Source organism: Balaenoptera physalus (assembly GCF_965194825.1).
Source record: "Balaenoptera physalus genome assembly, chromosome: 2".
In the NCBI taxonomy this organism is placed as follows: domain Eukaryota; kingdom Metazoa; phylum Chordata; class Mammalia; order Artiodactyla; family Balaenopteridae; genus Balaenoptera; species Balaenoptera physalus.
In genome coordinates this window covers 27,819,251-27,847,225 of record NC_138883.1, presented here as the reverse complement: position 1 = coordinate 27,847,225, position 27,975 = coordinate 27,819,251, and the positions used below count along the sequence as shown (strand labels likewise).

The window sequence follows — 27,975 nt, the reverse complement described above, 5'->3', positions numbered from 1 at the left end:
CTTCCTCCCAGAGCGGAAGCCGACCTCTCCTGCCCCGGACGTGCAAGCCTGGAGGTCGTGCAGGTGTGGATTCCGCCGGCGAGGCGGCTCCTTTCGAGATGCCGGGGGCTGAGGCCAAGGACTCGGAGTTGTCCGAGAGGATCGAGAGTTTCGTGGAGGCACTGAAGCGGGGCGGCGGGCGGCACAGCTCCGAGGACATGGCCCGGGAGACCCTGGGGCTGCTGCGCCGGATCATCACGGACCACCGCTGGAGCAATGCAGGTGAGGCAGGCCTAGCTCCATCGCCTCCCTCGCCACTTTCCGTTTTCGATCCTCGGGCGGAAAGTCGCCCAGGCCCTACCGCGCCCTTGCCGCGCTTACCCTCTCTCTTTGGACGACAGGGGAGCTGATGGAATTGATCCGCAGAGAAGGCCGGAGGATGACGGCCGCTCAACCCTCGGAGACCACCGTGGGCAACATGGTGCGGAGAGTGCTCAGGATCATCCGGGAGGAGTATGGCAGGTCAGGCCCACGTCCTGGGCGGGGGTTGGACCCAGTGACGCTTTTTGCATGGAGCCTTTATTGGAGCTGAGCAGCTGTTGTTGCCTTAATGACCACATCTCTTCCCCACCTCCCTCTTTGGGTCTTGTTGCCTCCATAGACTCCACGGACGCAGCGACGAGAGCGATCAGCAGGAGTCCCTGCACAAACTCTTGACATCCGGGGGCCTGAGCGAGGATTTCCGCTCCCATTATGCTCAACTCCAGTCCAACATCATTGAAGCAATTAATGAGCTGCTTGTGGAACTGGGTGAGTCCTGATCCCTAGGTGGACAGGACAGGTGGCAGGCAGATGAGGGAACAGAAGACCCTGGAAGTTGTTCATCAGCAGAGATGGGAGATAACCAGTCCTCTGGTTCTCGGAAGTTTGCCCTCATCCTGATTAGGAAGGGTTGGAATAGGTGGCAGACTAAGATAACCCTCTTTACATTTCCTTACAGACTAACCCCTTATCGACTGCAAATCCGCTGCGGCAGAGACTCTATTTGGGAAGAGCTTTATTTTTATTTTAAAGAAGATGAACCCCCGAAAACCACAGTTGATAGACTCTCCTTCACTAAACTTCCTCTTGAATTTTTATACAGACACACATACACATATACATATACATACACATACACACAGGCCACCTCCATCCCCCTTGTCTCTGTGACCCGGGAGAACTGCAGATACTTATTGCAATCAGCGTTCCCAGGGGAGGAAGAAGCCGGGTCTGTCTGTGCACTGAGCTGCTGCTTCCAAATTCCCCCCCCCACCCAATTTTTCTGCCATGGCCTCCCTGTCAGGTGGAGGTGTTGTGGCCACCTTTTGGAGGAGTTCTTTTAGGGGGAAGCTCTGTTTACCCCATGCTCAGCACTTTAGAATTTCCCAAATTGGACCATTTCTTGCCTAAATTCATTGTCTTCAAAGTCAATTGTAAAGAGCTGGTGTTGGGACCCGGCAGGGGCGAGGGGAGTAAGTTGATGAATAGGGGTGCTGCTGGGCAAGAGGGTAGACTGAGAACTTGGGAGGTGGAAGATCATGGAGGAGCAGGGCTTTTAAGGAAAGGTGACATTCTACATTAAGTCCATTGACCACATGTTACCACGGTCTGCTAGGTGGGCAGTCTAGAGAAGGGCGTACATCCCTTTCTGTTTTCTGTCGTGTCTGTCTGTGTTGTAGCATGGCAGTGTCATATTTTCCTTGAAAAACTGGCTTCTTGCAGAAGGGACAACGGAGAACATCGCAGCCCAGGCTCTGGAGCACATCCACTCCAATGAGGTGATCATGACCATTGGCTTCTCCCGAACAGTGGAGGCCTTCCTCAAAGAGGCTGCCCGAAAGAGGAAATTCCATGTCATCGTGGCAGAGTGTGCGCCTTTTTGTCAGGTACGGGGACTGCTGGAGTTGCTAAGAAAAATTTAAAATGAGAGAATAAAGGAGGCGTAGGTGGGCTCCATGCCATCTTTGAATTGATAAGCAAGGCACAGTGAGAAGACAAAGTAAAACACTAAGGGAATTTTCAAGTTGTTCATCCTGTTAACATTCTTAAACATTGGTTTAGGAAAGTTAGGTGACATATTTTTCATACCATATAAAGAATGAAACCTTTGTTTTTAACCTTCAAGACCCAGTTTAGATATCATCTCCTCTGGGAAACTGTTTTTCACGGCTATTCTTCTCCCCCTTCTCCCCAACCCTTCCAATAGAAAATGAATCAATTCTAGCTCTATACTACTTCCTACTTCAGTACTTCTATTATTATATCTATTACTGAATGTTAGAGTTTTATATATATGCCTCTCCTAAAAACTCCTTGAGAGAGTCAGTGGTATTCACTTCTGTAAAATAAAGGCTCAATAAATGTTTTCATAGAACTGGGTAAAAAAAAAAAAAAAAAAAAAAAGAAAGTTGGGTGAGCTGCTAGGCCCAAGAAAAGATAAATATTGGTTGTTTTAGGCATCAAAATAGGGTAAATTACCTTGAGGATGACTGATGCTTGGTCTAACCTCACTCAATCTTTAGGTAAATAGTAGGTCTCCAAAAAAGGAAATATGTAAGGATGCAAGGATGTTGTAAAATAATGAGCTAGGATCTGTCTTGTCAGCTCTGCTGGATTATGCAAGCAAGTCATATTTCCAGTTTTGTGGCTGTCCTAGTGCTGCTGGGGAGTAATAAACATTTATTAGAGTCCCCTGGGCTTCCTCCCGCTTCCCAGAGAATACCTACCAGATGAGCTAGTTATCTGTTGGAAGTTGCGCGTTGGATATGTCCAGTATCACAGAATCCCCCAGAGCTCTTTCATTCTCTCTCACTCTTCCTCCCAGCATCAGCCTTTCTCTCCTATTGCAGGGTCATGAGATGGCAGTCAATTTGTCCAAAACAGGTATTGAGACAACTGTCATGACGGATGCTGCCATTTTTGCTGTTATGTCAAGAGTCAACAAGGTGGGTGTATTTGGGTTATAGTATGTCGAATTCATGAAGATTATACTTCTAAAATGTTGGTTCTCCACCCCCACCCCACCCCCAATATCCATGAGAAGAGAGGAAAGTTTCTAGCACCTTTTAAAAATACATACATGGGCCTTTTTAATCTATTAACTGATTTTGTTTCCCCCTTTATCTGAATCATTGTTCCTCACTTGGAGGAGCCTCATTTTGGTTAAAGCATTGAAAAGAAATAAGTGGGACTAAGTTAAGTGTGTCAGCTGCTAGGGATCTGGTAAAGGGCTGCTCACTTCTGCTCAGAGAGCTTGGCGCTGGTGGATGGTGGAAGAAAGGCTCCCCGCTTCTCAGGAGGTATGACAGATAGATTTCCAGGAAAGACAGGGCTAAGAACAGTAGATATTGCAGTTTCCTGTCCTGTACTATGTTCATTCTTCCCTTGCGAACCCACTTTTATGCTAGAACTTGTGGTCTGAGCCTAGACTCCCTTTCCCTTGGGTGTACCAGTGTGTGACCTCCCCCCAGTACACCAAGACTGAGGCTGAGCATTCAGGCTCTTGTGCCCAATGGCCTGTTTAAGGCTCTATTCCCAGGATGGCTCACATTTTCTTTCCTGTCCCAAAGGTGATCATTGGCACAAAGACCATCCTGGCCAACGGTGCGCTGAGAGCTGTGACAGGAACTCATACTCTAGCACTGGCAGCAAAACACCATTCCACCCCACTCATCGTCTGTGCACCTATGTTCAAGCTTTCCCCACAGGTATGTCTGTCCGTCTCCAGCTGGTCTCTCATCTGTCTCTGGCCAACAGAAGGAAGTCAAGGTGTAGGTCTGAACTCTGGGCCTTCAACCTTCTCACTCTGGGGCTTCTCTTTGTCTGCATTTACTCAATGGATTAGACCCAGTTGAGGCTGGAAAAAGCCACAGAAGTCTTGATCCAGGAAAAGCCATTGATAGTTACAACCTGTCAGCTTCAGTAAGTCAAAATTGTAAGGTCAGGACAATACGCAGTTGGGGAAGGCCCTTTGTTTACATTGCCACCACTTGCTGACACCATTTCTGAAAGTGCCAAGTAAGTTGAAACTAGAAACATAGAATTGGTTTTATTTGTTCCAGGGACTGTCCTCTGTAGCCTGAATACAAGAAGTTACTAAGGTGAAGAGCAATTTCACCAGTGATAGAAGCTACTTGCTTTGAACATATCAGCCTATCTATAGGTGTTTACTTTTTTAAAAATTGAGGTGAAATTCACATAACATACAATTAACCATTTAAAATTGTATAGTTCAGTGGCATTTACTACATTCACAGCATCGTGCAACTACCACTCTCTAGCTTCAAAACTTTTTCATCATCCCAGAAAAACACTCTGTACCTATTGAGTAATCACTCCCTATTCCTCCTTCTCCCCCATCTCCTAGTATTGCTAATCTGCTTTCTGTCTCTATGGATTTGCTTATTTTTGATATTTCACATAAAAGGAGTCATACAATATGGACCCTTTTGTTTCTGATTTCTTTCACTTAGCATAATGTTTTGGGGCTTCATCTGAGTTGTAGCACAGTACTTTGTTCCTTTTTGTGGCCGAATAGTATTCCATTGCATGGATATACCGCAATTTAATTATCCATTCATCTGTTGATAAGCATCTGCGTTATTTGTACCTTTTGGCTTTTGTGAATAATGCTGCTGTAAGCCTTTGTAATCAAACGTCTGTGGATGTATGTTTTTTATTTCTCTTTGGTGTATACCTAAAAGTGGAAGTGTCAGATCTCTCTCTCTTTTTTTTTCTTTTTCCCTAATTCTTTTCCAGTTCCCCAATGAAGAAGATTCATTTCACAAGTTTGTGGCTCCTGAAGAAGTCCTGCCTTTCACAGAAGGTACAGAAGTTGCTTGAATGTATGTGGCACATGCGCTTGTGTGTTTTGGGTTTTTGTGTATGTGTGTTTCGGTTTTTGGTTTTGGTTTTGGTGGCCAATGGGATTGAATGCCGTCAGGTTGTGTTTTTTTTATCATACTTCTTGTGGGGACTGTTCTCTTTAGCAGCTTAGAGTGCTTGGGGTCCTGATCTAATCCATGTTCATTTTCTTCTAAAACTAATATATTTTAGCTGAGTTATTGGGACCATGGTGGGTTGGATCACTCAGCACTGACTGGGTTTGGCCTTGAAAGTTGTTTCAGACACAGGCGACAACCCAATGATAAAATGTTCTTGTTTTCGGCTGCTGCAGGGAGTCATTTTGGTACCGTAAGGTGACTGCCAAAGAAAGCAGGCTCTGAAATGTTACTTCTGAAACTCGCCTGTAGCCTGGACACCTTTGTGTGTTGGGGTCCATTTCTCTCACATATTCTGAAGGCAGCTTTGCTCAAAGAGCCTGCTGCCTCATCAACAGTTCGCATGGGCTTTAACACCCTCTTGGAGCAAAGCATAGTACTCGGGGTGCTGATTCTTCTTGGAAATTGAATAACTTCACCATTTATCCAAACATTCATTCTTTCAAGAAATATTTATGACTATTGAGTACCCACTGTGTATCCAACACTATTTCAGGCACTAGGGATATAACAGTGAATAACATAGATAGGCCCTGCTCCCCCAGAGTTTACATTATGTTTCAAAAGACAGACAAGAATATGTCAGGTCATGGGATGTTTTAGGAAGAAAACAAATACGAAGGATGAGCAAGAGAGAGAGTAATATGAACTATAATTAGTGTAGTGCGGTGGCGAGGGGCCAGATCTTGAAGGTTGCAATCCCAAATTTGAATATTACTCTAAGGGTTATCTATGGAAAGGCATTAGAGAGTTATAAGCATAGGGTGTATCATGATCTGAAGTCATCTCTTCTGGTTTGCATGTTGCTGCAGTTTCCCTTCCTTGGGGTGGCGAGTATACTTGCATTACTGAGCCTAGAATCTATAAGATATTTAATTATTAGAACAGGAGCCTTGGTTTTATCTTTTGCTCTTGTGATTACCTTTCAGGGGACATCTTGGAGAAGGTCAGTGTTCATTGCCCTGTGTTTGACTACGTCCCCCCAGAGCTCATTACCCTCTTTATCTCCAACATTGGTGGGAATGCACCTTCCTACATCTATCGCCTGATGAGTGAACTCTACCATCCTGATGATCATGTCCTATGACCACCACGCATCCTAAGCAGAAGCTGCTTAGGCACACACAGAATGGAGTGGAGACTTCAGCGCCACGGCTGAAACACATCTTCCTTGTAATGGGGGAGTGATCTGGAGTCAAGCTGAGAAAACTTGATACTGATAATGTTCCCTGCCGTTTCAGTCATCCTATAACCAGGATGCACATCCAGGACTATTTTTTGCCTTTCAGGTCTCAGCAGAGCAGCAGGTCCAGGACTATTTTTTGCCTTTCTTGACCTATTGATTTTGGAGCCTCTTAGTGACTTGGGGCGTCTGTTTCAGGAACTTAAACTTTCTGGTTCAGTGGTGTGTTAAACACAACACTGAAGACCTTGCTGGGCTACAGGTTTTTGCTCAGAAATGACTGCCACGCCTTTTCTGAGGCTGTGCCAATAAAAGCTGCTCGAAGGTTCCTGAGTTGGTTTATTTATTGTCCTGCTCTGACTGAAGTGCCTTCAACAGCAGCAGCAGAGCCCTTTGGTGTTTTCATAGCGGGCAATAATCAGAGGTAACAGCCTAAAACAGAAATGCAGATGAAAGTATTTATGATTCCTTTATAACTGACTGGAATTCATCCCAAACAACTTGTTAATAATCCAAGACAATGGTTCCAAAATCACTGATCATCAGAATCATCTGGGAGTTTAAGAAAATATACAATCCCAGACCTACTGCATCTGATCTCTGGGATGGCACGTGGGAATCTGCTTAGAGTGCCCCAGAAAAGGACCCCCTCATGTACTGTTAATTGGTACAACCTTTTCCAGGGCAATTTTGAGTCTTCTAGAATTATTTTTATAAGCACACAAAGACACAGACAAGAGTATCCATTGTAGCAGCTGTAACGTCACAGCCTAAGTGTCCAGCAATATAGCATTTTGTATTCTGTTAGTTAAAAACAAGACAGGTTTTAAAATAAGCATGATGTACCATGGAACATTATGTATACACTGCAACAGAGGTTTCAAAGGGTGGCTTGAGACCAGTGTCCGGATTAGACATTTTGGCTGCTTCATCTAGTATTTAATTTGAATTATTTACCAGTATTTTAAAATCTGGAGGTTACACATTAAACAAATTCAGATTTCTTGCTTCTCCTGAAGATTTGGCAACTCTGGGCCCACATTCCCAAATGGCAGCATTTGGCTATAGTTGAGGAGCTTCTAATTCCATTAAATGGAAAACCCCCAGTTTTCTGCAGTTCCAAGCCATGTCCACTAAACTCATTTATGTTGTCTGCCGAACCCTTGTAGGCATCTGAGTGGTGACCCTTGTGTTAATGAATGGGATAGATTTGTAAGCAAGTCTATTTTATATTCTGTATAAAACCAAAATCAAGCTGGGAAAACAAGATGCAGAGCAATCTGCATGACATGACCCTAACTTCCTTAAAACAAAATATATGCATGCATAGGATAAAAGTCTGGAAGAATAACACCAAACGGCAAGAAGGAGGACAGCTTCTAATTTTATTTAGTGTGTTTGTATATTGTTTCTATTTTTTATGTGTACTACTTTAGTAATTCTGTTTTCAAAAAGTCTCCCCAGGTTATCGAGATTATCTGGATGCCACGTTTGGGAAGTTTGGTCCAAAACAGGGGTCCAAGGTCCACTGAGTGTGCAGGGGGAACCCCCTGGGATGCTTGTCACAAAGCCGGCCTCCTGCCTCTTGTAGCAGTGTCTATGAGGTACGGGAGGAAGTTCTAGGAATCTGCATGTTTAACAAGCAACCCAAGGGATTTTAACAGGGCATTTGATAACCTTGTTTTGATAAACACTGGCCAGAGGTAGACGATGAGGGAAAGGCCTCTACTCTCTGTTAGCTACTTGACATGGGCAGATCTTCTCCTTAGGACTCTTATCTTCCCTGAGACAGGGAAAAGGCGAGACTGAAGAGGGTCAGTCTAAAGGACTGACCTAAAAGCTCTCTGACACAGAAAAGCCTGGCTCACTTAGGTCTCTGTCAATTATTTCTTAAAGCATCGAAGACCCCACGCTTTCTCAGTGAAGTGGCTTATAGCTACCAATTTCGAGCGATTGTCTCCTCTGAAGGCACCAATTCTTAACGGCAGCTCACTTGGGTACGACCATGTGCTCTGGAGTAAGAGCAGCAGTGAGTCAAGGAACTTAAATCTGTTTCTGGCTCCAAAAGTGCTTTATGATGCTTGTCCTTTGTGCATCTTGGTCTCTGGGTCTAAAATTAGCACCAACATCCTGCCCAGGCAGAACTGAGATGGACGAAGTTTACCAGGGTAGAGGCTGTCTCTTTGGTCAACACTACAGTGCCTAGAACAGAACTGCACAAATGCGTACTCTTTAGAACCTCAGTCAAGTAAATCCCACAAAGCTGTTTATATGTCTAGTTTTTCTATTTCTCTCTCTCCCTTTTCCCAGTTGAGGAAGAGTAAATATTGGAAAGGGAGAACCTGTTCTGAACAGGGAGAAGCTAAGGCGTTTGTGTCAGCTTCCTACCTTATCAGCCTTTGTTTGGGCTTGCCTCCCACCCCTGCTTTTGCAGCAGAATCCAGAAGCTCATTTAAAAACTGTTGTAGCTTGGAGAATTAATAGAGGATTCCATGGACGTGGAGGTCTTCCTGAATATGCTAAATAAACCAAGTTAGATCACTTACTCAATGCAGTTGTAAAGACGCTTTTTCCCACGGTTTATGTCTTCCAATTTGGACGGAGGGCAGGAAAGGCACAATTCCTGGAACTCAAATAAGGAATAGAAATTCCCAACATAGCCTCTTAAGAGAAGTCTCTGAAAAGTACTTTACCAAGAAAAACTGAAGTGTAAAGTGATACCTCAAAGAAAAAAATGCTGGTACTCGCAAGATCATAAGTTTCACAGATGTGCTTCAAAACCACTTCTCAAAGTAATCTGTTGCAGCAGTCTTTGGGTTTATGAAGGCTGCCAGGCTCACAGTTCCACCATTGAGCTCCATGACTCTGTAATACCGCATATGTAGAACTTGGTACATCAGAATGCTTTGCCATAAAGATAGTACCAGATGGTGATGTAATTATTGTACAGGCCGTACACTATCCACCTGTCCTTGCAAAAACTCCCTCTGCAGACATGCATCTAGTTGACACAAAGGAGCTATTTTGAAATGTGGTTTGGAAGTGTTTTTTTATCTCGTCTACTTTGCTTTGGATTATCCTTTCATTCACCAAACAGTTGTTCCAGGATGTTGTGCAATGGCTAAGCGATTACAACCAATAAAGAGCTATAGTCTAAGCTTTCAGTCTTTACAACACACAGCAGAGGGCTGCCTTCAAGCCTAACCACACTTGAAACGACGATCGCCTAATGTTTAAATTAAATATTGTGCTGACGAGAAGAGGCCTTTCAGTAGTGTTTTTGCAGGCATGTTAGTTACATTTATTTATTTATTTATTTTATAAATTTATTTATTATTTATTTTTGGCTGTGTTGGGTCTTCGTTGCTGTGCGTGGGCTTTCTCTAGTTGCAGCGAGCGGGGGCTACTCTTCATTGCAGTGCGTGGGCTTCTCATTGTGTTGGCTTCTCTTGTGGATCAAGGCTCTAGGCACGCGGGCTTCAGTAGTTGTGGCACGTGGGCTCAGTAGTTGTGGTGCACGGGCTCTAGAGCGCAGGCTCAGTAGTTGTGGCGCACGGGCTTAGTTGCTCCGCGTCACGTGGGATCTTCCTGGACCAGGGCTCGAACCCGTGTCTCCTGCATTGGCAGGCGGATTCTTAACCACTGCACCACCAGGGAAGTCCCTAGTTACATTTAGAATTAAGACCTGCCTAGAGAAGAAGGAAACTACTTAATAACTTGAAAAGGTTCCAAAGATTCATAATTTATATGTAAAATTCTGCAGTTAACTACTATAAAAGAGAGGTCATGAAATACTTAAGTAATGATAAACTAATAGCAGTAGCTAACTCCAAACTACCTTTTTTTTTTTTTTGATCATGATTGGATGCTCCTTAGAGCAAGTTGTTTAGTCAGGCAAGTTGTACAGGGAAAGTCTGGCCAAATCCAGCTTCTTCACACCGCTACTTGAGTCATGCTAGCTTGCTGGCTCGATAGATTGCAATATGTAAGACACTCAGATTCCCACAGGCTTTGATCAGGTTGCCTGAACTTTATCAGATGTTTCTGGATAAGATTGAGTGCTCTGTGACAAATGGGCATGGGATGAAAGTGATTCAAGGGCTTGAAAAATACTAAACCATAAGATAACTTCTTTTTTCTTTATCTCTTCCACAGTTTCTGCCTCAATACATTTAGAAGGGACTCACTAAATGTTACTGAATGATAAATAAATGAATAAATGGAGAGATAGAAGGAAGCAAGGGTTTATTTGGTGCAGATTATCCAGATTTTTGGTTTCCCAGGCTTGCTTTTCCTCTCTTCTGAGCCCACCATTTTGCCATCTCACTGTTGATGAGCAACTTCAGCTGAGAAGGGGTGAAAATTGGCACGATATACAGTGGCAAACATACCAGTCAGTTCTCATTGTTAACCTGCTTTTGTGAAGGGTTTTGATGGAAGGAGGTGCACTTCAGTGGAAAACAGGTAGGGAGAGTCTGGTTCTTTGTGCCAGAAACTGCTCTTGCCTTCCTTCAGATACGCCGGTACTGGCCCCCACCTGAAGCTCCGGCTGAGCCTGGTTGTCAGTGCCATCTAGGAACTGATGGTCTGCATCTGTTCTTGCTTGGCATGGCTTCCGCAGCCCCCTGCACATCTCTAGAACTTGGCCTTGGGCCCCTTCCTGCTCTGACCTGTTTTGGTTGCCTTGTTCTTTTTACTATCTGTTAGGCTCAGATCCCAGCTGTTCATTTGTGTCTGACCTTTTGCCTTGCTCTGACGTCTGATTGCTAGACCCTCTCCGTTCTCAACTACTCATGGCGTTCCAGATCCCCAGGTGGGTTCTGGACTTTGCCCTAGCCCCCTCCCCAGACTCTCCTTTTCCTTCTAGCCTACACTCTAAGCTTTGCCTTAAGCTTTTCTGATACTAGCTCCTATTGCCATCTATATAGTCTTAATTCTGACGGTAGAATTGTTAATTTCCATTTATTTCAGTAATAAAGACATAGCTGTAACTCAGGGTGATTCCTACACTAGAGGAAGTTACCTAGTCTATCATTAGTTTCCTTGTCTCTCTCCCTGACTGAAGCTAAGCTTCTTGACGGTATGCACCTTTATTTCTCAATACAATTCTGATGTTTCTGACAAAGGAACTTGTTAAGAATGGCTTCGTTACACATCTCATCTCTCAAGTTTTACTCTCAAGTTAACAAAGCCTCCGCTAACCAGAATCAAGTACAGTTAAACCACTAAGTTTACAAACTGATAAATCCCTAATAAATTAAAAAGATATAGGGCAGTGTGGGTAATAATGGGAATGTGTGTAGTGTGAAGTCCTACAGACCTGGGCTGGAATTCTCCCTCTCAGCAAACCGGTTAACATCTCTGAGGTTTAGTAGTCTCACGGCAAGAGAGAGATACTAGTTTCCTAAGAGAACTGTTGTAAGGATTAGAGATCATGTATACAAAGCATTTGGTATACAGTGAGCCCTCAGTAAATGGAAGCTAGTATCGGGACTTCCCTGGTGGTCCAGTGGTTAAGAATCCACCTTCCAATGCAGGGGACGCAGGTTCGATCCCTGGTCAGGAAACTAAGATCCCACATGCCGCGGGGCAACGGAGCCCGTGTGCCGTGACCACTGAGCCTGCACGTTCTGGAGCCCACATGCCACAACTAGAGGAGCTCGCGACGAAGAGCCCGTGTGCCACAACCCGGACCTGACACAGCCAAAGAAATAAATAAATATTAAAAATAAAATAAAATAAAATCTTAAAAAAAAAAAGGTAGCTAGTATTCTTGTTCTTGGAGCCAGAAAACTTGGATACCACTCTCCGCTTTACTTATTAGCTACGTGATCTTAGAGAATATTTTTCAGACTTACTTTCCCACTTTGTAAAATGGGGAGAATAATACCACCTTATCTCATGGGTTGCCAAGAAATTCAAATAAGTTATGCAAATATTATTTGTAAACCTTAAAACACCATATAGGTGTTAATGATTACCGTCATGTGTTTGAAGATTAAATGTATCTCTGCTCTTATGGCACCTGAGTTAAAAAACAAAACACAATGAAACAGAACCCTAACAGGCAATAAAAGTAATGTTAGATATTTCTGGCTAATTGGTTGGTTTTATGCTGATACATGCTACTGAGTTCATAAATTATTAAGATAGGATAATTATCTCTTGCATTGCTAGAGTCAGGCTGGGCAGGATGATTGGTTACATGATTTCTGGAGAACTTTTTCTAGTCCTCTGCTGTTCTCAAGAACATAGGGGTTTGAGATTATTAGCAAGACCTTGTGAAATCGCACCCCATCACCCTAATATAAGAAGTATCGTAATGCTTTTTTTTAATTGTACAGATTGGTCTGACCTAAAAAGATTTTTAAAACTCCCAGGACAGGGCTTCCCTAGTGGTGCAGTGGTTGAGAATCTGCCTGCCAATGCAGGGGACACGGGTTTGAGCCCTGGTCTGGGAAGATCCCACATACCGCGGAGCAGCTGGGCCCGTGAGCCACAATTACTGAGCCTGCGCGTCTGGAGCCTGTGCTCTGCAACAAGAGAGGCCGCAATAGTGAGAGGCCCGCGCACCGCGATGTAGAGTGGCCCCCGCTTGCCACAACTAGAGAAAGCCCTCGCACAGAAACGAAGACCCAACACAGCCATAAATAAATAAATAAATAAATAAATAAATAAAAAACAAAAAAAACCTCCCAGGACAGCTGACCTCCATGTAGCTCTGGAGAGGGGAGACAGAGGTCCAGAGGCCACGGCACCCCACTGGGCCTGGAGGCTGAGCCCCTGAAAATAACCTCCTTTCTAAGGCTAGACCTCCCAGTCTATGAAACCACTTATACGTATTTAGAAGAATAAAGGCCAGTGGTGCCTATTCTTCAGGGTTCCAATTACGTAATTCTACAAGGATCTACGAGGCTCCCCTTGAAAACTAGTGAAGGCTTTCCCTAAACCTTCTGTGGATGCACTACTTCATCACTCCCGTAAGATTCACTGCAGGGCTGCCGGCAAACGAATTTTTCTCCCGTAAGCACAAATTTGTTTCCTGTATTAAAAAACGAAGAAAATCATTCCATTTGCTACAAAGGCCAGTGGGAGCAGGCTGGTCGGGAAATACAAAAGTAGATATTCTCATTGCAACATCTTTCTCATTGTATGGCATCCCAGATGCAAAAAACATTACCAGCTGTTTTTTTGCTTTTTCTTTTTTTCTTTTATAGGACTTCAGTCTTTTGAGTCTTATTAACCAGAAATCAAGTCATCTAAAAAGGTGGGGGAAGTACGGATTAAGAGTGGCATAACAAGCATCTGCAGAAAGATCAGTCCTGGTCCCAAATGAAATTACGAGGCCATTAGTTAGGCATATGTAATGAAACCAAGATACAATTGGAAAGGGACCAAAATAACATTTACCTCCTGAAAAAGTGTAGAGAATATATCTGGCTAGGTTGAAAGAATAAATGCTGCATTTTTGATATGAAGATTGCTTTCACATAGAGATACTTAAGTACAAAAAAATGTTTTCTAAAACAAGTGCATAGTACTTTCACCATTTTACTGGTTTGGGATATGAACAATAACAGTCTCTGAAAGGGGGTTTAGTTTTTTGTCTTACATTCTTTTATTTTTTATATATATGCAAATATGTTTTATGTACAATAATTGGTTCTATCAAATGATCAGACCAAGACATTCTATTGGTAATCTTCCCCAAAATAGATTCAGGTGAAATCAGATATTTGTGCACTTCGTGGACTACCAGAACTTGAGACTTCATTATTGATTTCAGTTTTGAGATCATATACCTAATTCAAAATATACATGAACTGGGTTAAGGTGATAAATGTGGGCTGAAAGAAACCACAGGATTCAGAACAATTAGACTGTGTATTTTGCTGGCATTTGAGCCACACTGTGAACAGAACATGTGGGTATCCCATAGCTCTTTTACTGTGGGAGAGGGGAAGCAAACAGCTGATACGACCTGGCAGAGGCTTCTTCGCCAGGGGCTCCTTTCTTCTCCGCCTCTGCCCCCTTGGGTTCTTGTTTCCGTGTCATCCTCCAGGGCGGCCTGGGCTGCACCTTCAGCCAGCAGGGAACAGTGCAGCCACAGGAGGCAGGAGAGTTCCTTGGCTATGCCCGTGGGTTTTTTTTTTTTTAATTTATTTATTTATCTTATTTATTTATTTTTGGCTGCGTTGGGTCTTTGTTGCTGCGCATGGGCTTTCTCTAGTTGCGGCGAGCGGGGGCTACTCTTCGTTGCGGTGCGTGGGCTTCTCATTGCAGTGGCTTCTCTTGTTGCGGAGCACGGGCTCTAGGCGCACAGGCTTCAGTAGTTGTGGCTCGCGGGCTCTAGAGTGCAGGCTCAGTAGTTGTGGCGCACGGGCTTAGCTGCTCCGCGGCATGTGGGATCTTCCTGGACCAGGGCTCGAACCCGTGTCCCCTGCATTGGCAGGTGGATTCTCAACCACTGCCCCACCAGGGAAGTCCCTATGTCCGTGTTTTGATGGTCAAGTCTTCCTCTGCCGGTTCCCTTTTACCCACGGGGTGGCTCACCGGCTGGAGGCAATCGGAACCACAGCCAAATCTTAAACCTGGTGTCCACGTTCGTCCCCTTTTCATCCACTTGAATCTGGAATTTCATTATGTCACCACGTGTACAGCCCCCACAAATCCAGTCCCAACATGTTTAGATGTCTTGTCGAGGGACCCGTTTCTAGAATTTTCATATGATCAACACGCTTGTGACAGAGCGGGCCTGGAGCTGACAGCTCCCCTCTTGGGCAGGCGGAGGCTCCGGAGCTGTGGGCCGCCTGGGGAGCCAGCTCCAGCCACCGCCCCTTGTGGGCTTGCGCCTGCCTGAAGGGTTTTAAGGAGGCAATAAAACAAAGAACGAGAAGCAGTGCTTTACAGTTGCTCTATTCCATCCTGGTCCTTGCTTCTCTTTATCAGTCGTTTTTATCCTTAAAATAATCCAGCTATAGGCCTGGTGGAAGACTACCTGGCACGTTTTTAATGAGCGTGGAGAAACTCTTTAAGGCTGAGATACAGAATGTAAAGCAGCAGCAGAGGGAAGTGGAGGAGGCTGGGGGCGGAGGAGGGGCTGAGGGAGCAGGCTGTGGGAGGTCTAGGAAGGCAGGCTTGACCCCTGGGAGTTCAGCATCAGGTAGATGACATCAGCACAAACTATGAGGCTGGAAAAAAATTGCAAAACAAAACCAAAAACCCCCATCCCACCCCCCAAAAACCCCACAAACAACCAGACAATCAGACAATTAATCATTAGATTTTATCCCCAAATAAATTACAAAAAGTAGATATTATAGGGCAACCTCCAGTGTCCATGGATGCCAATGAATGAACTGTCTTTAGGCTTGAATTCCATCCGGCTACTTAACTGGAGGGATCATCTGCTCAAGGAAGATGGAGATGCTGATTGGTGCCCTGGGCCCATTCAGTCAAGACCCTGCCAGTGCCTGCTGCTCTGCCCAGAGGCCTACAGCCAGCATCCCTTCGGTTCCTTAGAGACAATAATTCTGTTCTCATGGCAGCTCACAAGGAGGCGCGGATGCCTGCAGGCTTTGCCCTGTGTCACATCCTTCTGCTTTTCCAAAGAGATGCCAGGCCTGAGCCATTCTGCGAAGTTTAGCAAGATTGGGTTTAATCTATGGGAAGAAAGAGAATAACTCCAATTAGCAGTATGAAAAGCCAAGGAGCATATAAGTATTTCCTAATTATGGCTACTCAAATCAGTTTTGATTTCTAATTTCTGGATTCGGAAAAGATTATAGATTTCCTTAGGATAACTGGGACTGAAAACTCAGTCTAGGGGCACATCTGTTCGGGAATGGAAACAAAACTTTTTTCATTTTTTTCACTGTCATATGAAACAAAAAGTTCTTAATGGAGTAAAATGTACTAGATGAGTCAGAAAACATTAGTACCTGAAAACTCCATGCAAGAAAAGACTTTGTAGCCCTTGACAGGAAAGGTAAGCAAAATAAAAGATTTTGGAAAGCGGCAACGTAGACATTCCTATTATGCTCTCACGTTCTGTTTCATTTAAGATTATAACAAGGACAGAAAATGCTCTTTAGTTTAAACCACTCGGTGCCTTTTTTGCATTATCCACATCATTGTTCCTGGACTGCTGAGCAATCAGGGTCAAAGCATAATGTGAAAATGTCCTACGCTTGGTTTCCTGCCTGAAGGTCCTCAAATCATTACTCTAGAGATCCCTGGAGATGGCTACCATTTCCAGTAAGTACTATCAAGCAACTGGCTGTTTTGGCTACATTTGCCAGCAGTGAATTTGCTATGTTTCTACCAACCTTCTGTGGCCCCAGAGAGAACTTCTGCATCTTATCAAACCTAGAGCCCGTAGGCAACAAATGTTCAGGATACATCAGTATGTACATGAGGTAAACTTAAAAAATACAAAGGCATCATATGTAAAATGAGATAGTTCAGCCTAAACTCCATTTTGAATTTGAGCTAGAAGATGAAATGGTGAGACTTCCAAGAAAACTTCCAATGCATATTTTCAAAACTCTCGTAATTGGGAAAGGATTAAGACAGATTACATCTGGTTAATAGGAACTAGTCTCCTGTTAGTCATTGCTCTACCTGTTTTTCCTGCTCCAAGTGGTCAATGTCAGCTAACGGCAGCATGGAGGGCCTGCCATGAGCACACTGGAACGGCAGCTGGCACCAGGACAGAGCTTCAATAAGGCGACAGCTCTCCTCTAGGCTCAGGTCATCATTAAACTTAATAGCCCCTAAACAAAAGACAGAAACAAGAGGGTATGGTGTGTATGGTGGGAAACCGGTGTTGGCCCTGGGTCAGAGCCAAATATCTGGGAAGAGCAACGTGGTTCTGAGGCTTCTTTCATGTGACTTTAATACTGCTTGAAATTGGCTTCAGGACCAACCTGCACTCAGCTTTTCCTTATGGAGTCACTGTCTGTCTAATCCCTGTAGCAGGCATTCCTTAACTTGTTAGGATTTTGCCTTCAGAGTTTTTTCAAAGAGGCAAGAGCAATATTTTTGCCTACTTCTTAGGTTTGTGAAATCAAGGTCATCTCTCATCCAGAGCCAATCTATCACCAAGATCTCTAATTGTTTCCCTACAGTGTCCATTTTATTTGCTGCTTTTTTCTATTTCTAGCATAATCTTCCTACTCTAAACTCTCATATTGTCAGAAACTGCCTTTATGCATACATTAATTCACTCAGTCAACAAATATTTATTAAGTATATACTCTGTGTTGGAGCTACGCCAGGCAGTGAATGAGGTGGATGCCCTCCACCCTCATGACGCTTACAATCTAATAGGTGAGACAAACATTAAACAAATAGTTACACAATAGTTTAAACTATAAGTACTATAAAATATAGAATATCAAAGAATATATAACCGGAAGGCCAAACCCAGTTTAGGAGGGTCAGGGAAGGCTTTCTTGACAAAATGATATATTTAATCTGAGATCTTAGGTTAAGAAAAACATGGCTAATTGAAGAATGAGCAGAAGGGCATTTCAGACAGAGGAGAAAGGCAAGCGCAGAACTTAGCACACAAGACCAAGACCAAGGAAGCAGGCTGGAATGTGAAGGGCAAGGTGGAGAGTGATGTGAGAAGAAACTGGAGAGGCAGGCAGAGGCTGGACCATGAAGACCCCTGCAGGCCATGGTAAAGAATAAAATGTTCATCCTAAGAGCAATGGGTAGTCATTGTCAGGTTTTTGGTAGAAGAATGACATGCTCAGAGGAATGTTTCAAAAAGATTCCTCTGGGTGTTGAGGGAAGAACGGCTTGAAGGGGAGCCAGAATAGATGTGGGGAGACTAAGTCAGAGGACTCAACAGTGGCAAGAACTAGGGAGGCAGCAGTAGAAACTGATCACATCGGAGACATTTAAGATACACTTTGAAGTCAGAGATGATGAAATTGGGGATGGAGTAATACGAGGAGTAAAGATAGGATAAAGGGGGGAAGGAGTTTGTGATATTTATAGGAGACAAACTAATGAGGGACTGAGGTTACAAAGCCAGAAAAGACAGGAAGTGAAGAGAGGAGAAGGTTGATGGGGAGAGATCAAATGGAGGGAGGGTGTCTGGAGTGGACACCCCACCATGGTCAAATGATAGTTGCAGGGGATTCTTTGGCTGTCATGATCCCTAAAGTAAGTTCCTACAATACCCTTTTCTATATTTTATCATATTGCGCTACTCAAGAACCTTCAATGATTCTTGCCCTCTGTATAAAGTCTAAAGGTTTTGCTGTGACCTTCTAGGTTTCTATGCTTCCTCACCAGCTTAATTTCCTGATATTCTTTGCTGCTCCTCATATAACTAATTTGTTTCTGCCTTTGGATCTCTGCACAGGCTATTTCCTCCCCTGTAGTAAACTCTCCCTTCCTCTGAATCCATGTCCCTCAGCTCCTCATTCAAAACTTGACTCAAAATGCAGTTACTCCTCCACTCATATAAGTCAGTCTGCATTATGGTCCAATATATATGGTGGTATTTTGCTTTGTAAAAGTAATTTTTTAGGGTTCATTTTTAGTGTATTGTTTCCTGATCTAAACTGAACCCTCCAAGAGGCAGGTGATAATTGTGTCTTCTACTTCTTTCATAAATGCTGAACCCTGCCAGCGCACAGCATGCAAAGGCACTCAGTAGCTGGTGTGTCGAGAGTCTTACCATGGCAGGCTTGGGATGCCAACACCTTCTGGACAGTCAGTGGCAAAGTCCCTTGGATGCCTCCTGTGGTCTGGAGTAGCTAATGCATAAACACATCCTTTGTTAATGGAAAAGCAAATGGGACAATGGAGCCTTCTGTGTGCGGTGTCTCTGTGTGAAACCCCAAAATAAGAGAAAAGCTTACCTCCACTTGTTCTTGAATAAATTCCTACAAGGAGAAAAAGGAAAACAGGCATTAATCGATTGCTATGTTATAATTGCCCTTTGATAATTTACAAAATATTCCCATTTTCTTCTTTAAAATATGCCTCTTGAAGAAAAGAGTTCCAGCAATATACCACTTAGGTGCAAATAATTTATTTGTTGTAAGGCACTTTGAATACGAAATACCAAGACAACTGAAAGAACTCTTACTGAATGGAGAATGTATTTAGCTACTGAAGCTTTCTCCAGAGATAGCTCATCAACTCATGAGGTTATATAACTGGTAGCCTAATGCCTCAACTGAATATCAGGGAGGTTTCTCACTAAGAGGCTGTCTGTTTGCATTTATAATCTTAGCTAGAACATGTTTAATACTGCACATAAACAGAATAAATACACAACAATCGTCAATACAACTATGCACTCAGTAAAACACTTGTTTAAATATCATAAAAATAAGTAGTCACTTAGTTCCCACAGGCATTTTTTTTGTGTGACAATTCCCTTCAGGTCAAAAAGCTTACTCTCTGAGGCATTTTGTTGAGAAATTTCTCCTTCTTTGCATATCTCTGTCCCTAGGGTAGCCTTTTCAATAGTAACATCCCTGCAGATGTTAATATTTACAAAAGCACTAAAGAAATTTAAAGCAGACACTATTTCATGCTACTAATTTGTTTACCCTCTGGAGGTTAAAAACTGTTTTGAGATATGGCACATTTAATAATTTCTTTATAAGAAAACACAGGATTTCTTTACTCCTAGAAATGGCTATGTATAAATTAGCTTCCTGGGAATTCCCTCGTGGTCCAATGGTTAGGACTCAGAGCTTTCACTGCTGGGACCCGGGTTCAATCCCTGGTTGGGGAACTAAGATCCCACAAGCCAAGCGGTGTGGCAAAAAAAAAAAAAAAAAATTAGCTTCCTAAGATTACAACATGATAGACTTTTTTTAAACCACACTCAGAAATTTCTCTTCCCGAAAACTTAGGAAAAACACTCTGACATAAACCACAGCAAGATCTCTTTTGACCCACCTCCTAGAGTAATGAAAATAAAAACAAAAATAAACAAATGAGACCTAATTAAACTTAAAAGCTTTTGTACAGCAAAGGAAACCATAAACAAGACAAAAAGACAACCCTCAGAATGGGAGAAAATATTTGCAAACGAAGCAACAGACAAAGGATTAATCTCCAAAATATACAGACAGCTCATGGAGCTCAGTATCAAAAAACAAACAACCCAATCAAAACATGGGCAGAAGACCTAAATAGACATGCCACCAAAGAAGACATACAGATGGCCAAGAGGCACGTGAAAAGCTGCTCAACATCACTAATCATGAGAGAAATGCAAATCAAAACTACAATGAGGGACTTCCCCGGTGGCGCAGTGGTTAAGAATCCACCTGCCAATGCAGGGGACACAGGTTGGAGCCCTGGTCCGGTAAAATCCCACATGCCGTGGAGCAACTAAGCCCATGTGCCACAACTACCGAGCCTGCACTCTAGAGCCCACAAGCCACAACTACTGAAGCCCGCATGCCTAGAGCCCATGCTCCACAACTAGAGAAGCCACTGCAATGAGAAGCCTGCGCACCGCAACGAAGAGTATCCCCTGCTCGCCGCAATTAGAGAAGGCCTGCACGCAGCAACAAAGACCCAATGCAGCCAAAAATTAATAAATAAAAGTAAATTTAAAAAACTACAATGAGGTATCACTTTACACCAGTCAGAATGGCCATCATCAAAAAATCTACAAACAATAAATTCTGGAGAGGGTGTGGAGAAAAGGGAACCCTCTTGTACTGTTGGTGGGAATGTAAATTGATACAGCCACTATACAGAACAGTATGGAGGTTCCTTAAAAAACTAAAAATAGAATCACCATATGACCCAGCAATCCCACTGCTGGGCATGTACCCTGAGAAACATAATTCAAAATGGGCAGGGTGGGATAGGGAGGGTGGGAGGGAGGCCCAAGAGGAAGGGGTTATGAGGATATGGGGATATATGTATACATATAGCTGATTCACTTTGTTATTCAGCAGAAACTAACACAACATTGTAAAGCTATTATACTCCAATAAAGATGTTTTAAAAAAAAAAAAAAGGACACATGTAACCCGAAGTTCATTGCAGCACTATTTACCATAGCCAGGACATGGAAACAACCGAAATGTCCAACAACAGATGTATGGATAAGGAAGATGTGGTATATATACACAATGGAATATTACTCAGCCATAAAAAGGAACGAAATTGGGTCATTTGTAGAGATATGGATGGACCTAAAGTCTGTCATACAGAGTGAAGTAAGCCAGAAAGAGAAAAACAAATATCGTATATTAACACATATATGTGGAATCTAGAAAAATGGTACAGATGAATCTATCTGCAGGGCAGGAATCGAGACACAGATATAGAGAACGGACATATGGACACAGGGGGTAGGAAGGGGAGGGTGGGACAAACTGGGAGATTAGGATTGACATATATACACTGCCATGCATAAAATAGATAGCTAGTGGGAACATGCTATAAAGCACAGGAAGCTCAGCTAAGTGCTCTGTGATGACCTAGATGGGGGAGGGGGGTGGGAGGGAGGTCCAAGAGGGAGGGGATATAGGTATACATATAGCTGATTCATTTCATTGTACAGCAGAATACAACATTGTAAAGCAGTTATATTCCGATAAAAAAATAAAAATAAAAAATAAAAAGAATTTAAAAGTTTAAAACTTCAAGAAAAAAAAAGAAAATTCTCTTCTCTGCCTCATTTACAGACGAGTCCACCATACTTATAAATGAGCACAGTTACCAAGAGCTAGTTGGTAGATACTATGTAGTTTTTAAAAGCCACATATTTCCCCAAACAAACCTAAAGAGAAAGATGTCTCATAATACCTGACCCACTAACAAAGTTTAGTGTGGATACAGATCAAACCTAACTTCTTTGCTATTCTCTCTTGTGCTTATATATCTGGGACTTGTAAAACATCAGTCTGTAAGCATGCAGAAGGGGAAACGGATCTTATTCTCTATTCATTTCATATTTCAAATGTTCAATTTCAAATTGAACATTAATGCTAGATAATTTAATATTTAAAAGGCTCATTCATTAGGCTAGAGGATAGAACTTCATAGAAAGATGTCTTAGTGATCTTTCAACTGCTAGATCCAAGTAACTACCTCTTCTTCAAGATACCAGAACTGTTCCAGCTTCTTTCAGAATCAACAAAATCTCTCCTGATCAGCCTGACTTAACATAATCAAGACTTGCTGAAACCATAAGCCTTGTTTCAGTTTGAGGTAAACTTCTTGCCAGTACTCTTTGAAGTCACTTTAGGAAAAGTTTTCATTATAATTTTCTCGTTAAATACTTAAGGATTGAATTACTATAAAAGATTCTAACAGATCCTATCTCTTGGATTTAAGACAATTTGGAGGAGGAGCCTTGGAGAAAATAAGCTCTGTTAGGAGAAAAGAGCGCTGCTGAAAGCCAAGCAGAGGTGGTCTGATCAAAGGGCAATTCTGGGAAGGGTAAAGTCAAGATGATCCCAAAGCTGGCACGTTAGCTGCCTCTTCCTCTCAAATGTCTTCTCACACTTAGACTACAAACATGCTCAAGTCTCTCCCATCTGAAAAGAAACAAAAACCTTTCCTCCACCTGTGTCCTGCCCCATACTTCCTGACACCCTTAACCTTTAGCTGTCGCCCCCATCTCTTTGGTATGTAGCCGAAGTCCGGGAAAGAGAGGGCTCCTTAGCTCCCCTTTCTCCCTTCCTGCATTCCTGACGCCCTGCCCACCCCTAGGAACAGATTCCACAAGGCAGGCAGTGTCCTCCGACAGTCAAATCCAACTCCTCAGGCTTTACTCTCCGGCCACTGTTGACCATTCCCTTCTTGCTTAAAACTTCCCTTGGCTGTGGCAATATTACCTTTCCCTGCTTTTCCTCCTCCTTCTCTGACCAAATATTTTCAATCATCCTTTACAGTCTCTTCTTTTCAGCAGTAGCTTTCCGGACCTTTGCCAAAACATATACACCCTGAATGCTGGTGTTCCACAGCCTCCATGCTTGGCTCTCTTTTTTTCCTCATATTCTCCCTGAACAATCGCACGTCTGTTAGACCCTTCTCCAGCTTCTGATATTATCAAAATATATACAGTTGACCCCTGAACAACACAGGAGTTAGGGACACCAACCCTCTGTGCGGTAGAAAATCCTTGTATAACCTTACAGTCAGCCCTCTGTAGACGCGGTTCCACATCTGGGAATTCAAACAACCGCAGATCCTGTAGTAGTGTAGTGTGTATTTTTTGAAAAAAATTCGAGTATAATTGGACCCGCACAGTTCAAACCCATGTTGTTCAAGGGCCAACTGTATACTGTTAACCCCCAAATAGATACTACAGCCCTGACTTCTTTCCCAAGTGCTAGATCTCAAAGTCTGTCCATCCACTGGACATCTCCATTTGAAGGCACATTCAATGTGTCTAACCTAAGGCTCATAATCTCACTCCCTAGCCAGGTGCACTTCTCCTCCTCTGTTTCCTTTTTCTGTCAACGGCACAATCCCTCTAAGTCATCTGAGTGAGAACCTTCAGAATCATTACTTATCTTTTCTCCTTTATCTCTTTTATATTCTCGTGCTCACCAGGTCCTCTTGATTCTACCTTCCAGATTATGTTTCAAATATGTCCCTCCTCTCCATTCCCATTGCTACTGACTTAGTCAAATCTTCATCCTGTCTTACTTGCACCAGTGCACTAGCCTCTCAACTGCTCTCTACCTCAAATCTTTCCTATATCCATGTATCCCACACTTTATCCACTAAATCTATCTTCTACTTTTTATTTTTAAATATTACTAAAGTAATTCAGATTTCTGGAAAAAATGATAGACTGAGTTGATGTGGATTTTCCTGTGCTCCAAACAGAAAGAGCTAAAGAAGGAGTTAAGAAACCACAATGAATAAAAAAGGACACCATGAAAAAAGAACAGATAGATCTGAGAAAGAGCCAAATAAAATTTCTGGAAAAAATAATAGTCATTGAAATAAACCCAGTGGACAAGTTAAACAACTAATTAAATAGTAGATGAAGAGTGAACTTAGTTTACTGGAAGATAAATGAGGAAATTTCCCGGAATACATCACAGAGAGATAAAACCATGGGAAACATGAAAGAGAAGGCAAAAGACATGGAGAATAGAATGATAAGGTCCAGTAGACATCTGATAGCATTTCTAGGAGGCAAGAGAGAGAAGGGGGGAAGAAGCAATGTTTGAAGTGATAATAACTATATTTTCCAAATTGAATACGTAAGATGAATCTCAAGAAGGAAATCAAAATAAATCCACACAAAGATATATCATAGGGAAATGGCAGAACACCGAAGACAGAGAAATCTTAAAAGCAACCAGAGACAAAATCAGGTTACCTACAAAGTAATGATAATAAAATTGACAATGGACTTCAGTAGCAAAAATAGAATGTCAGAAGTAACAGAATATTTTTGAAATGCTTGAGGGATAAATAAGAATATGGAATTCTATTTTTAGCTAGACAATCATGCAAATGTGAAGGTGGAATAAAGATGTTTTCAAAGATATTTTATTCCTGGACTCTTAACAAAAGAACTTTTAAGAGATTTACTTCAGTGAAAAGAAAACTGAACACAAAGAATAAGTAGGATGCAAGAAGCAATAGTAAACAAAGAATGGAAAACATTTCGGTTAAGCTAAATAAACATTTACTATAAAATTAAGGTCTACCAGGGGGATTAAAGACAAGGTGGAATTAAAATAGGCAACAAAATGGAAGATGGGAGAAAAGTGGTACAAGAGAAAGGGTGGTAAGGTTTGTGTATGGTTTATGAAGAGAACAGAAGAACAAATTACCTTTAAACTGTGTTATATATGCAAGCTAAAATTCCCCTTCTAAACCAGTAGAGGGGAAAAAAAGAGAAATAAAGAAAACTCTAATAGAAAACAGGAAAGGAGGAAAGAAAAGACAACAAATACAAAATAAATTGTTTTAAAAAAATGAAACACGTAAGTAAAGTATTTAAAATGCAGTGCTAAAGTGTATTTTGCTCTTCTTCATTGGCTGCCTACAGGATGAAATGCAAACTATTCAGCTGAATACGCTAAATCCCTTTATGAGTTGGCCTTAACCACCTATCTAGCCTCATCTAGGCCCACCACTACCTTGTGTGTATCTTAATTCGAGCCATGTGTATTGGTAGTTCCGTAAGCACGGGATCTGCTTCAAGTCTCTGATATCTGTTATTCTGTCTAGAATGACCTTATCCCCTCTTCTGTACTTGGCAGGCTCCTACTGTTCTACAAGACTTTTCCTGAAACAAACAAACAAACAAAAAATGCTTTTCTGTGATAGTTTCCATGACCTCCACCCTCCTGGGCACAGTAAATATTCTGTATTTCCATAGCACTTTTGAACATACCTCTGCTGGCCAAATTTCATTATAGTATAATTATTTAAATGTCCTTCTCCCTCACCTTGAGCTAATTCATCTTTGAATCTCTGGCACCTGGCACACAGCAGGTTATTTCATAAATGCTTGTTGAATAAAAGATGAATATAGAGAATTTCTAAACAAAGTAGGAGGTTATTAGCACTCAGCAGTTTTCTCAGCTTTTGCAGCTGTCTTACCTCCACAATGCTCTTGGTCACAGTAGATCTCCCTCTTCGAAGTTCACTGGCTTCTCTTTCCACAAAACAGAGTGGTACTTTTCCTACAAGGACCAGAGAATCACTAGTGTCTGGAAATATAATTTCAAGGCCCAGATCGTCCAGATTTTTGTGGTAACACCTAAAGAGATAACCTCAAATGTAAAAGAATTACTTCATTCACATTTCAGTATCAGTTCCAAATACTTGATAGTTTCTCAAAAGCTGCCACAAGCTTTAAAACTTACACTATTTTTCTCACACTTATGGTTGTTTATTTAGATTTTATTATCAAATTTCCTTTTTGATTTACAGTAACCTTTTTTTTTTTCCTCTTTTCCATTGAGAGAATCAATTTGTTTCTATGTCTTGTTCTTAAATTTTTTATTCTTCACTGAGGAATTGCTAACGTCTCCTTGTTGGCACTTAAAGAAGTCTGGCACAAATAAAAGGGCTAAGAATGTTTTGAATCAGCATTAAGAGCAGGGAGATAATTAATAGCCGCAGGAACTGAGAAGTCCTGATTAACGGGATGTAAATAAATGGATCTGCCTCTAATATAAATTATACCCCAGGGAAAAAGATTTATTGGCAGTGGCATATTCCCAAACCTTAAATAAATTTAGAGACAATTCTCTCTTTTTTATTTCCAATAATTTGTGCCACCCCGAAGAAGGAAAATGTCCTATCTTGTGACTCATTATATGATTTGCCCCCTCCTTGTGGCCCGGTGTTTTACTTTCTTCCCAGTATGATTATGGTAACAAAAACTAAGAATCTAGAATGTACCAAGGCAAAGCAGAATGGAAGCAATTACTGCAGTAACTTCACTTTCAGAAACAGCACAGCATAAATATTGACCATTCCAAGAAATGGTAAGAGTACTCTAAGCCAACTGCTGGAAAAAATTATCAGGGAAACTCTATCCTATACTCAATAGCTGTGATATAGTGGAAAGAACAGCATTTGGAGTCAGACGACCTGCATCTGAGTGCCTGCTCCACCACTTAAAACTTGTTATGACCTTGAACAAGTCATGTAACCTCTCTTGGTCTCAGTGCCTCACCTGAGATAAGGAACAATAGTTATGCTTATACCCTAGCCAGAGAATGTACATTAGCAACATCACAACCTCATGGTGGTACTAACGATAAGAGTCTCCTTTGTTCCTCTGTCACTGTTATCTCTAGTGGAGGACTTATAGTGGAAGACAGTAATTTTTTTCGACCAGAGCCTTGTGGCTGTTGCTTCTCATAGGAACCTATTGAGAGAAAGATGAATGGGTTAAGAGCAGGAAGTGAAGTCTTCCAGATTCAGATAAAAATGAAGACACAGTCATGGAATTATTATAATGCTTAGCAGCATGTTCAATGTTCAGTTTTAGGCTTTGAATTTCCATTATTAAAATCAAACTAGTAAATATCTAGTTTGTTTATTCATTTTAGCAGTATTTTCTTAAATAAGAAATATAAGACTTAATCTTACATTCAAATGAACAATGCGATGTTCCTGTAGATAGTCAACAAATGTGGTTTCAGTAACAGAGGCTGACTAATATGGATTACTGGAGAGATAAAAGGGGTTTACTTCACAACCCAGTGGCTCAAGAAGGCTCCCTCATTCTTCCAGAAGGATTTCCCAGGCTCTGAAGAGAATCAGTCAGTACTATTCTCAAATGGTCCAGGGCCTACAGCAAGAAAGTTTTTCTAACACTTTTTATTGTATCTTTCCCAACTCTTAGGTCTTCATTTTATAAGGAAAAGTGAACATGGAAGTAACATCACTGCCATTTGTCCATGAAATACCTCCCTAGGTCCTCACCTAACTCTACAACATTTGGGTTTTTTATTACGTGACCACAGGAGTAAAGATTTTCCTGGTATTTTACACCTTGGGGAACAGACTGCCTCATATGAGAAAAATGGGTAGCAAAGATTAAAAAGCACATATTGACTTTGGAAGAATCCATAACAAATTAGTGATACAGGTTGCCTCTGGGGAGAGAAACTAGGTTGGATGAAGGGCAAGGGTAGAAAAGAGACCTTATTTTATTCCCTTTTGTACCTTTCAGACTTGAGCCTATTGGATTATACTACCTATTCAAAAACAAATTAAATTTTAAAATAAAAACAATATATTGGGCCTTCTGAGCTGCTTGGTAGTCTCTGCCTGATG

At 42.1% G+C, this 27,975-nt stretch overlaps 2 protein-coding genes across 21 annotated transcripts in view; one reads left to right on the top strand and one right to left on the bottom strand.

Moving 5' to 3' along the window:
- Positions 1–14: 14 nt before the first annotated feature.
- Positions 15–27,947, top strand: EIF2B2 (eukaryotic translation initiation factor 2B subunit beta). Of its 8 annotated transcripts, XM_082451832.1 has the most exons (10): positions 15–261; positions 381–501; positions 641–789; positions 1,744–1,907; positions 2,871–2,966; positions 3,591–3,728; positions 4,780–4,846; positions 5,951–5,967; positions 7,660–7,808; positions 10,912–11,727. In XM_082451832.1, the coding sequence occupies exons 1-10, from the start codon at positions 99–101 to the stop codon at positions 10,940–10,942; spliced, it is 1,095 nt and encodes a 364-aa protein (XP_082307958.1). In that variant the 5' UTR covers positions 15–98; the 3' UTR covers positions 10,943–11,727. The 8 variants fall into 8 exon arrangements, with proteins under 8 accessions (XP_082307958.1, XP_082307953.1, XP_082307952.1 ...); XM_082451827.1 differs by lacking the exons at positions 7,660–7,808; positions 10,912–11,727 and adding an exon at positions 11,742–12,895 and having other exon boundaries at positions 17–261; XM_082451826.1 differs by lacking the exon at positions 10,912–11,727 and having other exon boundaries at positions 17–261; positions 7,660–9,464.
- LOC309655822 (acylphosphatase-1) overlaps positions 15,472–27,975 on the bottom strand; it is a 44,059-nt gene continuing 31,555 nt past the window's right edge. For 6 of the 13 annotated variants that reach the window (XM_082451534.1, XM_082451535.1, XM_082451537.1 and 3 more), the window contains 6 exons: positions 26,950–27,061; positions 25,783–25,942; positions 19,086–19,109; positions 18,902–18,980; positions 16,828–16,979; positions 15,472–15,866 (listed from right to left, as the gene is read on the bottom strand). In XM_082451534.1, the coding sequence (XP_082307660.1) occupies positions 15,744–15,866; positions 16,828–16,979; positions 18,902–18,980; positions 19,086–19,109; positions 25,783–25,942; positions 26,950–27,061 (650 nt within the window). In that variant the 3' untranslated portion in view covers positions 15,472–15,743. Of the gene's footprint in view, positions 15,867–16,827; positions 16,980–18,901; positions 18,981–19,085; positions 19,110–25,782; positions 25,943–26,932; positions 27,066–27,975 lie in introns of those variants that run through there. The other 7 variants (XR_014261026.1, XR_014261027.1, XM_082451529.1 and 4 more) reach the window with 6 other exon arrangements.